Source organism: Cydia strobilella, chromosome 26 (assembly GCF_947568885.1).
Source record: "Cydia strobilella chromosome 26, ilCydStro3.1, whole genome shotgun sequence".
Taxonomy (NCBI): Eukaryota; Metazoa; Arthropoda; class Insecta; order Lepidoptera; family Tortricidae; genus Cydia; species Cydia strobilella.
The window spans coordinates 7,462,611-7,475,093 of record NC_086066.1 but is presented as its reverse complement, the minus strand read 5'-3'; the positions used below and the strand labels follow the sequence as shown (position 1 = coordinate 7,475,093).

General features: G+C 34.4%; 3 protein-coding genes across 3 annotated transcripts; 1 reads left to right on the top strand and 2 right to left on the bottom strand.

The window, feature by feature from the left end:
* Positions 1-520: 520 nt before the first annotated feature.
* On the top strand, positions 521-2,110 carry LOC134753245 (uncharacterized). Its single transcript, XM_063689047.1, has 2 exons — positions 521-626; positions 713-2,110. Exons 1-2 carry the CDS (start codon positions 569-571, stop codon positions 2,107-2,109), a joined length of 1,455 nt encoding a protein of 484 aa, XP_063545117.1. The 5' UTR covers positions 521-568; the 3' UTR covers position 2,110.
* Positions 2,111-2,659: 549 nt separating this feature from the next.
* On the bottom strand, positions 2,660-6,287 carry LOC134753070 (uncharacterized). The gene is made up of 5 exons (XM_063688832.1): positions 6,063-6,287; positions 5,648-5,751; positions 4,416-4,598; positions 2,969-3,564; positions 2,660-2,668 (listed from the first exon to the last, which is right to left on the bottom strand). Exons 1-5 carry the CDS (start codon positions 6,137-6,139, stop codon positions 2,660-2,662), a joined length of 969 nt encoding a protein of 322 aa, XP_063544902.1. The 5' UTR covers positions 6,140-6,287.
* Positions 6,288-6,760: 473 nt separating this feature from the next.
* On the bottom strand, positions 6,761-12,149 carry LOC134753069 (uncharacterized). Its single transcript, XM_063688831.1, has 4 exons — positions 12,104-12,149; positions 11,769-11,954; positions 8,626-8,789; positions 6,761-6,775 (listed from the first exon to the last, which is right to left on the bottom strand). The coding sequence occupies exons 1-4, from the start codon at positions 12,147-12,149 to the stop codon at positions 6,761-6,763; spliced, it is 411 nt and encodes a 136-aa protein (XP_063544901.1).
* Between the last annotated feature and the right edge of the window lie 334 nt (positions 12,150-12,483).

Genomic DNA, 12,483 nt, shown 5'->3' with positions numbered 1-12,483 from the left:
AATATGATAATGTATGAGCGTAACATTATAGAAGAATTGTATGTAGATGAGTGATCGCGGTAACCGAAGACAATATTAGATGAGTTAAATTGTGGAATCTGAAAACACTTAAAAACTTTCGCACTTACAAGTCACATGAAACTAGCCACCGCCATACAATCGAAGATACGTTCTCATTTTAAAACGACATTCTGAAATAACATGAAATTTGACATGAACATTCGAGTAACATAAAATGACATGAAATAAAAATTGTTATACAAAGAAAATATAGAAATAAGTTTTGTATAAAACTTCTAATCGCTCTAATTTCATTACAATTTCTAGCAACGAAGACATAATAGATATATGTTACTGGAATGTTTATGTCAAATTGTGTAAATGCCTATAGCAGTGTTGATGGTGATGTCTGACACCCTGTCACTGTCAGCATTAGCTATGTTTGAAATGTGGCTACAAATAAGACGAATTTTAGTACCCATAAATTTTATGTCTCTATTTTGTAGTAAACCAAATATTAGGTTGAACAAAATTGATTTCTATATATTTTATTGAACATATATTTTAAATGCATTTTTTTAGTAATATGAATGTAATCGTGTGTGTGGTGTTGCTCAGTGTTTCTAGTAAGTATATTATTTACTGCGTTGTTTACATATAAATCTGTATTATGAGCTTTTAACTTTTATGCGTGTTATTAATATTCTTCTAGTAAACACAGTAAAAGGAATTTATCGTATACCAATAAATCCACGTTTCCGTGCACACTCGGATGAAAGTGATAATACAGAAAGTGAACTGAGGATTGATACTGACAATGACAATCCTCAAATAGAAAGAGAACTAAATCCAATAAATATAAACGATACTAAAAAAGACGATGTCGATATGAGAACGGAAACCTCGCCGGATTTAAAATTTACTGATTTTGTCTTAGAAGCTGCCAAAGTATTAAAAACTTATGATAACAACGTTCTTGAGCAAGCATTTGCGATATTAGATGATGAATTATGGAAAGATGTGTATAAAGGGTGTAAGTCTTACGAGTTAGCTGATATCAAAAAATACGCATCTGATAAATTAGGACTACTTAAAGATGCACCTGCTGAAACGCTTCGTCAGCATTTAGATGATATAATAGATGTATTCACAAATGAAGATTATGGGGAGATACAGGACTTGGTTGATTATGTCAATTCCTTGTTTGTTGGAGAAAGTGACAAATTCGTTGAAGTTTTACTGGCTTTGGTTCATAGAAGGATATCAGACGACGTAAATTTAGCAGACATATTAAAGGGCGCATTAGAGTACTTTTTGTTTGACCATTATTGTAACCTTGATGATATCGTTAGACATGAGTTGATGAAAATGATTAAACATTATTGGAGACAATTTATCTCTCAAGTAGTTAAGGGTAAAAATGGCTCCAATAAAGAAACAGTACCATTCGTAACGCCGTTTATTTATGAAAAGGATAATGAACAACTTCATAAGAAAAGGAGATTCAATAAAGTAAATGCAGGACGACCACTAGCATTGCGTTTTAGCGATAAAAGCGAGCCTGGTGAGAATGTACTTTTTGGTGAAAATGAGAATAACATGAGAGCTAATTCAAAAGAAATATCTGATGAGAGCTCGAATTCAACTGAGTCTAAGGGCGATAAAGAGGCCGCGTGGGACAAAAGTATCTATGTGAGGTCAAATGATAGCACAGAAGACCATACAGTAAGCAAAAGTCCTACAACCGATAAAAAGATTAAAAACAGACATCGAGGTAGCCATAGTACTATAGCTGATACTGATAATATACAAAGTCTTCCATTGAAATCTAAACCAACATCTGTTATGAGACAGTCTAATAAAAGTAACACTATAGAGAGATTAATAAATATTGGAAACCTCGCCAAGGAAATTAATAATATGATTGGGCCAGAGGGCAAGAATTTGCGGAATGGGGAGTACTTAATGAACTGGGACTCTGTTTTCGGTATGGACTTTTCAGGATTGATGATTGGTGATGAGCCTTCGAATACTGAAGTAATAAAGAAAGAAGAAGGGGGTAACAATAAAGGTGTAATTATAACAATGAAAGCTAATTACCAAGAATGAATTATTAAGTGAAGATATATCTAATCTATGGACTAGTTATTGTTTGTACATTATGTTTTGTATTGATTAAAGATAAGTTAGAATAGAAAGTATACTTAATTTTATTTTTGGAGATTTATTTTTACAATGGATTATAATACAAACACTTTATCGGCGGACATTGTAAACATTAATAACTAAGACAATGATACGTTAGTAAGTTAAGGTGCTGAACTTGAGACATTCAATTGTATTGAGCATTCTCGCGAACCAGGGGTCGGAAACCGGTATTTGCTCCATACAAAAATACCGGTATTATTACGTTCTTTTTCGTTCTTTTGTTTATAATTTCATTTAAAATGTGACGTTTTAATAATGCAAAATTGTTTCCTAAATACATGATTCAGTCCTAAGTAATGAGCATAAAAAAATTCAAAATATTGGGCTATTTCGGGGTTTTTAAAAAATACCGGTTCCGAGCCCTGTCGCGAACAGAAGAACGTACTAGCGTTCGTCGATAAATCCGTCGAATCTGCTTATAAAACTGCGTATAATGCTCGATGTTTGCAGTTCAGCGTCTCTACATTAGATAATAGAACTTTTAGTAATAATTAAACATTTTTTATTTGTCGAAAACTGAAATATGTTATGATATCTATGTCTATGTAAACTAATAAAATATAACACTTCACGTTATTTTGCTCAAATTTTATAACCCCGCTTTATAAATATTTCTCTTCAATTCTCTCTCAAAGTCAGTTTCACTAGATTTCCCATGTTCATTGACTTGATATGTGGGTCCATGTTTTAATGTTCTAGATGTATTATAGTTTACATAATCCGTACGTCTAAAACTATCATAGATTTTCGATTTAAGTACCCTTTCAATATCACTAGATTCTGCCGCAGTGATAACGTTGGCATCAATAGTTGTGGATGTGCTTGATAGAATATGTTGGTAAGAATGTCGGCGAATTTCTCTATTATTCTCAATAGCACCATTTTGTTTTTTCTGTATAGGCCTTAATTTGCTTAACACTTCATATGATTTTATTTTCCTCGATTTTGCTCTATTGCTAAGTATGTTTTGTTTCTTAAAATTCTCAGGTTTTACTAATTTATTATTCTTAAATTGAAAATTCTTACGTGTTCTTTTGTTACTGCTCTTTTCTTCCTCATCGGAACTTGTTATTGTGTCGGAACTCTCACTTGAGCAATTACTACTTATGTCGCTTAAATCTATACTTTCTTTACTTGATATATTTTCTTCAGTGTCTGTGCTAGACGACTCGTGTCTGAGTTTTTGTGTTTTCTTAAAGGATTTACGAAGATTTGCATAAAACGCCGGTGAAAAGATAACATGATCAGACTTTGCTAATTTTATTAAAGCATCTTTTATCATTTTAAACAGAACGTTGCCTCTTGAGGTTCCCGTCACTCTCATCAATGGTTTTAGAAACACATAATCTACAAAACCTAAAAAAAAAATTATATATATACATAATATAAAATACTTATGTTAAGGCAGTGTTGTCTTTATGACTAGAAAAATGTTTATGATTCTGAAAATTATAAAACAGATCATATTTATCATATCGAAATTTAAAGCATCCAACGCAATTTAACGGATGAACAGATTAAAAAAAAAACATGTCTTAGAACCTCTGCTAGAAAACCTGCTTTCAAATACCACTACATTTTTGCAAAGAAATATATAATCTTATCTTAATAAAAAAAGCCACATCCCGTTTAAGAGCTATGGTGACACATACAGACACACATACACACATAGTAGCGGTCAAACTTATAACACATCTTTTTGCATCGGGGGTTAATCTTCTAATTAATAATATACATCAACAATATCAACATACATCCAATACGTAAACAAAATTTGCCGCGTTTTTCTACTGATGGAAATGGCCTGCTAAACTATATCTACCTTCATTATATAAAAAGATATAATTGTATAACAGTCTAGTCGGTAGTGACCCTGCGAAGCAGGTCTCGGGTTCGAATCCTGGTAAGGGCATTTATTTGTATGTTTATATATTTGTTCCTGAGTTATGGATGTTTTCTGTTATATTAAGTATATGTGCCATCTTCAACCAAAAGGGTACTTATTGTCGCTTGTCAGTAAGGCGCTATTTCCATATAGCTTCAATTAGAAATCAACCTTATCGACAAGCGACAATGTGGTACCTTTTGGTTGAAAACGTCACATATATTTATCTAGTCTAGTATCCACAACACAAGCCTTGTTGAACTGTGGGACTAGGTCGATCTGTGCAAAATTGTCTTGTAATATATATTTATTTGTTTCATACCTTGAGCAATCTTATTATAGTTTTTAGTATCTGGATACAAGTAAGCCTCACGTAGAACCGCCTGCATGGCCTCTTCCTCCGCTTCATCGTATGTATCGTCCATATAGTCTAAAATATCGTTCACCTCTTTGGACAACTTCTTGTTTCTTTGAGCCAGTTTTTTTTGGAGTACATCAAAAAAATCTACAAGATAAACAAATATTTTAGCTATCACAATTTTCATTCTGCTTCTCGAAGTACTTTTCTTTCTTTCTTGCATCCATTACACGCCTACTGGTCCCGTTTCTCGAACTAATATTTATCCCCTTCCTGGGTTACAGTAAAGTAAAATGAGATAGTTATGACTTGCACAATACAATACAATTTTTCTTTAGGTATTGCTCATCAATAACCAAAGAAACAATACTGAGACCGAAGCTGGTTCTAATAATCAAAAGTTCGGGTGTTTGTTTTGTCAGAGTTCAAACAAAAACATCACCTTTTTACACAAAAACAGTAGGTAACTCAAAAACAGTGACTCTGGCAAGTCAACTTTGTCAGAAAAAGATCGATCCAACGCGCCAAAATTTCTTCAAATATGCCGCCTTTTCATACTGATAAATCTGGCCAGCCGGAGTTCATTAAATTTTTGTTTAAATATAAATAAAACACCGTAAAGGTTTGCAATAATCGAATATAAACTGTTGTTAACATGTCGCACGAGTGACTGAAACAAATGAGTCTAAACCGTAAAATTGTTTATAGTTGGTCAAGCAAATCTTGTCAGTAGAAAAAGGCGCGAAATTCAAATTTTCTATGGGACAATATCCCTTCGCGCCTACATTTTTTAAATTTGCCGCCTTCTTCTACTGACAAGATTTGCTTGACCAGCTATAATTTATAAAAAACGTGAAAAAAGGTCGGTTAACCCTTAAATGCATGATTTTTTGTATAACTTTTTAATAAATTGAAATAGATGTGTCATGTTGTATAGATTGAGGGAAAAATAAAGAAAAAAATCATAGTATTTAAAAAAACCATCAAATATACGATGCATATATACATCATTATGCATTTAAGGGTTAAACTAAGTTAGATAATGAAGGGTTTGTACAATCGAGGTTCTATACTGAACTGTATTAATTAAAATTTGGCGTTTGCATCATCATGTGAAAATAGTACAATACAATACAAATACTCTTTATTGCACACCTCGAAAAAAAAAACAATACTGAAAGGAAACAACAACTTACGACGCAGCGCTTGCATTGGATACTTCTCTAATATTAGAAGCCTTGTTGCGATGTACGAATTGGCCTGCATGCCCAACGGTTCTAGCTGCCCGCTGGTCAGTAGCCTGATGAATAACAACAAATGATAATTGTCAATTTGATGAAACAAGCTCATTAGAATCAGTCCAAGCTTCCTTAAAAATTCTCTATTCAAGCCTCATCGGCAATCTATAGTCCTAAATTCTGCTCAATAAAAAATATAATGAGATGATGTTATATAAGGTGGTACTTTTTGAGACCTACCTATAAAGAGTTAAAGCTTAATAACCAGCTATGACCTCAAAATCTACAGCCGATTTTCAAAATGTGGCTGCAATGGTCAGCAATTTTGTCTGTAATATGTTGTAATCAGATGTCTGCAATATACAATACGTACGTCGAGACATATTCTCTGAATTGATTAATCAGCAATGGCAAATCTTCATTCCTTTTAGTTGTCAAAATTATAAACATTTTCCGCAAAAATACGGAAAAAGGATCCGTTGTCGATTCCCGCTCAATCGCTCTAATAACTGGCTCGATTTCTTTAAGATATGCTCTTGATGATGATGGAATCGTAGTCGTTGGAGTTACTGGTTCCGTTGTTGGCTCAGTTTTGTTGTATTCAACATCATACTCGTAAAATGTTGTTTCCAATGTTGATTGGCGTGCTGTGGTTGTTTCAAGATGCGTTGAATCACTTTCTTTGCCAGGCGTTGTTGTTATATCAATTGTAGTTTCTTCTGTTGTTATTGTTGTATATATTTGTGTTGGAGGTGTAATAATAGTAGTAATATCAGTTTCTGGAGATGTACTTTCTGCTACTTGAGTTTCGGTCTCATTCTCTATAGGTTTGGTTTCTGTAGTACTACTTGTTTCTTTTTTAGGTAACCAAGCTGGAAAGATTTCTGGTTTCTTTCCCAAAAGATCAGGAACATAAATCGGCCCATGATTCCAATAGTCTGGTACGTGGTCAGTCACATACGTTGTTTTCCAGTAGGTTTCTATGTGAATCGATTTTGTCTGCGGTGTGCTCTTGGATATCAATTGTAACAACAGTGATGTGAAGGTTAGACTCAACATTACTCGAGGTATTCATGTCTGCATGACCTGAAGTCGAAACAGTTTAAAAGTGACTTAATTGTTAGCGGTCAAGATTTTTTTTGTTAAATTTTGATAAAATTTGGCTGGTTTCAAGGGCTCATCATTCTAGGTGAAATAAATACGAAATACCTATTTGAGACTAAAAAAATAATTGAATTACGAACATACCATACGTAGACTTATATTTACCTTGTATTTGTACATTGTATATATTTATGTTCTTTTATTGTGTTTGTAATCTGTCTTATGTACAATAAAGTGTTTACATACATACATACATACCTTTTGTATTATTTACACTTTTGTATTTATGTAAAGGTAATCACGGTCTATATCCCGGTCAATATAAGTCTAGTGAAACTAACCGTGAATCATTCAAAACTCTAATACCATACGTAACTCAGTAGATTTTTAGGGCATACGGTGAAATTGTGCTTATACTATACAGAATAGGGAACTCTATCCACCAAATTGAATCGAAATATGACTAAAAAAATCAACAACAAAATTAAAATCGGCACAGCTGCCAGGTAGACGTTACAGTTTTATATACCTTAACCTCGTAAGACTCACCATATAAAGTTTTCCATTTTTAATTTGAACCTTATTCTATAAGTAAATTGGAACGAATTTCGTTTGTTTTACAACGCAGTGAAACAAAAGAAATGCTACTCTATTTGTTTCATCAAAAGGTTCAAATTAGATTGCAATGAATATGTACATTTTAATGTACATTTAGACTCACGAGGTTAAAATTTATCACAATTTTAAACGTTCGGGTTTTTCATTATATGTAGTCTCCATAAGTTGCAAATACACTGTGTGGCTTCAAATTGATTCACTATAACGAGGTTTCAAAACTTTACTACCTGTGCTGAAATGGAAAACTAGTTATTTTAGATTACGATACGACTGCATATTTCACAAGGCTATTTTTTTAAATATCCTAACCAAAGCAAGTGCTGTAAATTTCTATGCAAAATAACATACAGATTATTTGGTTTGGTGTAAATTGGCAGGTCCGCGGTAAAAAAAAATATACTTAGGTATTTTATTTTCCATAATGGAATGTTTAGAATGCAAGGATTATGTAATCCTGTGAGACTGATCTTCCAAGATATTACGATTTCTAGCAACGAAGTAGTAGGTAACATACATAGATTTAATGTTACTTGAATGTTCATGTCAAATTTCGTGTAACTTCGATTGTATGGCGGCGGCTATAGGTTCGTGTGACTTAACCGAATATTAACGCATACTCGTTAATAGTAATGTTAATAACATAAAGGGATCTATACTTGTACAGGCAATTGGCAAATGTAACTAATTATTTATTGATAGAAAAATATTTTTATTAATTAACTGTCTTCCGCTATGATCATTCTGTACAACTTCAACAATATCTGAGCATTTGCGTTTCACTTTAACAATTTCTTCACAGCTTTGTAAATGTTGCTTTTTAGTACTGCCTCAACATCCGTTTCCGACGATTCTAAGATGCGGACTGTAGACGTATCATCATCGTGATAACTTCTTGACACATTGTTATTATCAAAATCCATATGTCTAATCGTATCGTGAATATTCTCCTTTAATTCTCTTTCTGCTCCACTGGAATCATTCGCGTCGAAAACAACTGTAGTATTTAGCGGAAAAGCTTTTCTAAAAATACCATTATTACGAATAGTAGAGCTTTCCTTTGTAATTTCGGCTTTTATATCATAGTCGTCTAAGAACAAATTGATTCTATTAATTCTATGATTTACTTTAAGTGCCGGCGTTGTAATTTCAGGTGGACTATAATTTATTTCGGCAGCCGGTGTTTTTCTGTTATCAGAACTTTTCGGATATATTACTTTCATGTCTGCTCGATTCATATTTACATCAACATGTTTTTTACTTTCTACCGGGCTGCTACGATCCGTACTTACTTTCCGTGCAGCCAATATATCTTTTAATCTTTGATATTTACGTTTAAGACTCTCGTATTTTCTTTTACTATGATGCGAGTGTTTATGACCTGCAAATTTACATAAGAAATATTACAGTGAGAATTAAATTTTCATGATTACATATTCTCATAGCGAAACTGGGTAGTAGAAATACAATTTGTTTCTCACTTGATGTTTTTTTTAACTCGAGAGCATTATAAAAAAAAGGTATAATTACTCACCATGTTTATGTGTGCGTTTTTTATGTCTATGACGATGTTTTCTCGAATGTTTTTGATGCTTCGTTCTTCCTTGTGAATGTCGTAAAGGAGATAGTAGTGTCTCGTCTATATTCTCTGGATTCTCCTCAAACAGGTCCCCTGAATGAAATTCAAATTATGAAAGTTCTCTAGGTTATGAAGCTTATCGATGTTTTGGTCGTCAAGCGATCATAATGAGGGCTAACGCGTATGAATTCGCCGCTAGGGGCGCTAGTGTAGATGGTGGTCTTTTCCATAGTTGGAAATGTCAAATGTCACTTGTCACTTCAATGACTGATAGCTGTTCTTTAGTCTTTTGGACCACCATCAACAGGGGCGCCAACTGGTGAGCAAAAAAACGATAGCCCTCATTTATTAGATCTTCTGTCCGCGACTTCGTCTGCATAGAATTATGATGATGATTGATAAAAACTATTCTATGTCCTTCCCCGAATCTCCAACTATCTCCATACCAAAATTCATCTAAATCGGTTTACCGGTTTAAACGTGAAGACATTAGTAGTGATAATTCCTGCAATCCATCGAACTAAAATCCGTGTGCATTGATTGACGTTTCGATTAGTTATTACTTATTAGTATTTGTCACTAATAGGTGTGTTACCTGTCAAAGTATTTGGAGTATTTATTTTACCTGTATCTTCTGAAGAACAATCCGTGTCCGAGATGCTGTCTTTAAATTCTTTCGGTGTTTCTCCTTCAATACTCGTATATTCTTTATCACTGTCATCCTTTTCACTGTTTTGCACACCGGAGGTTTTAATTTTGCCTTTGGTAAAATATTGTTTTGTGGTTCTAGATGTTTCCTTTCCTTTGTTGTCTTTTGTATGTTTCATTTTCGTTACTGGTTTGCCTGTGTATAGCTGTGTTGACTCTAAGTGTTTGTCAATTTTTGGATATTCAGGTCCTCTTTTTTTATTAAATATTTTAGTATCTTCAGTGGTAGATACAGACACAAGTTTAAATTGATAACGTGACGGATAAGTGTTTGTTTGTTGTGACAGGGAAAATTGAGTTGTGAGTTTATGTTTTCTTGGAATAGCATTGTTAATGTAGTTACTCATCATGCCATCTCCCGGGCTTAGTGTCATGGCCTTGGTAATGGTTTTATTCTTGTTGTCTTTCCAATTAGTAGTTCTAGATGTAACATACCTACGCGTGTTTTTGGAATCGTCGAATTCGAGTACGTTGTCTTTTATAAGTTTAGTCAATAATGACCATTGCGGAACTAAGATTGTTTTTTTCTTAGTTTCGTCCTCTTCAGTTTTAATCCATACCCTCAATCCCACATCATCATAGCCACTTTGTGCCTTACTATTTCGTTCAATTAAATGTTTGAAAATTTTCGACGAAACCTTATCATATTTAGGAATTTCTTTATGTCTAATTTTAAGTAATTCGCCAGAATCACTATATTCTGATGATTCTGATGACTCACTTTCTTTGTTATGTCGAAAGTGTATGTTATCTGTCTGTTCTGGTGCACTTCTAACTTTGTCTTCACTTTCACTGTCTACACTCAATTCGTATTCGTTGGTTTCTGATGACGATATTGCAACTCCATACTTATCCATAAGATGATGAATATCCTCTAAATTATTCCTTATTGCTTTGTATATTGCTGGCGTGTACATTATACTAGCATCAGTTTGAGTATTTTGGTTACGCCAGTTATTTACTGATTTCTTTACCCTGTGTGATCTGTAGTAACTAATATTTGTTGAAGAAATATTAGGTATGTGAATTGGATCGTTTATGTCACTACTTGCTTCGTCATCAGCTCCCAGGTGTCTAGATATTTTTTTTAGGCTTCGCCTGACGTGTCCATGACCTGGCTCTCTTTTTTCTATTATGTCAGTTACCATTAGAAGCAGAGTTTTAGCTTTTGCTGTTCCGGATATTCTCTTTATTGCCGCTAAAATAATATTATCAAGAAAATCTGGAATATGAAAAGTTTTATAAGTATACTACCTACATATAAAGTATGTCTTTATAGTAATCTAGGTAGTATTATTGACAAAGATTTCTTTTAGTAGCACAAAAAGCTCAAATTTTATGCTGATATTGAATAAATTAATCCCAATAAGTCCCTCGCTAGTTTTCCCTCTAGACAGGAGGGTCAGATCGCAGTCGCTTTTGTAATAAGTAGAAATGAAATGAAAAAAATAAAATAAAAATAAAAAAAAATATTTCAGGCAACTAGTGGCCCATAGACAAATAAATACCTTAAAACTAGCATACATATTACAAAAAATATATGTATTTTAAAATCAAAAACTACAAAACACATCATGGTTGCGATACTTGCGATGTATTACGCAACCCCGCAGAGTCAGGGAGCCGGCCGGGGAACCACCGGAACTTGTCATTGTCACCCTTTCGGCCAAAACCTAGAACCTGAACCACAGAACACCTATTTCTAAAGAACTCGTATAGAGCAATTCTTTCATGAAACCGATGCTGCCACAAATACAGGGGTGCGGGGGACGAGGTGAGCGAGTCCCGTGCCGTGATTGGTCCGTTCAAAGACATGTGGTCCTCCGACTGAAGTAGGATTGGTGGCCTGATTCGAAATTGGCAAATATATCGAGTAAAGCTACCGTATGCGTGGCAGAGGGGTAGCGGGACTATGCTATGTCTTTAGAATACGTGGTCTGTGGCCTGAACTAATCCAATTGTAGAAACTGTGCCAGTTCTTGGAATTAGTTGCCAAGCGGTACCAGGCTCCCATGAGCAGCGGTAAAAAGCCGGGACAACGCGAGGAAGATATAAGCTTATTTATACACTCACCATGAGCAATCTCCTGGCCAGTTTTATTTGAATTAGGGAACCGTTTTACGTGGTGCAGAGTACTCTGCATTATTTCCTCTTCAGCCTCGTCGAACGTGTCATCTAAAACGTTCAGCAGGCCGAGGACGTCGGCGTCCAGCGCCGTGCTGCGGTTGGCCAGCGCGGTGTACACTTGGTAAACTCTTGCTGAAAATCATTCATTAGAAAATTGTAGGTACCGAAGAGCGTTTTTCACGTTGTCCAATCTGATATCGCATATCGGATGATTCTTTACTTCTTTGTGATCGCAACCAACAGCCGTTATTGGATCGGACAATGTAAAAATGCTTTGAAACCGCAACCACAGTCCAAAAGCTCATGGCTCTCCAAGTCTCCACTCATCTCCAACGACTCCAACTCAATGGTAAGACAGTCTTATATTTTAAAATAAATAGCATAAGCTATGCAATAGTACATTATGCAACGAGTGGAGGTAAGTGAAATATTGCAAACGAGAGAGTATTGATTCAATACAGTCGCAGGCGTAGGCTGCAGCATTATTAAACAAAAACAAAAAAAATATATAAACGTCAGTGTTTTAAAAGTAAAACTCATATATACCTACCTTGATTTTGAACATGCAACTTGTGAACCTAAGTACATGTTAAGGGTCGGCAACGCGCATGTAATATCTCTGGTGTTGCAGGCGTCCATAGGCTACGGTGACTGCTTACCA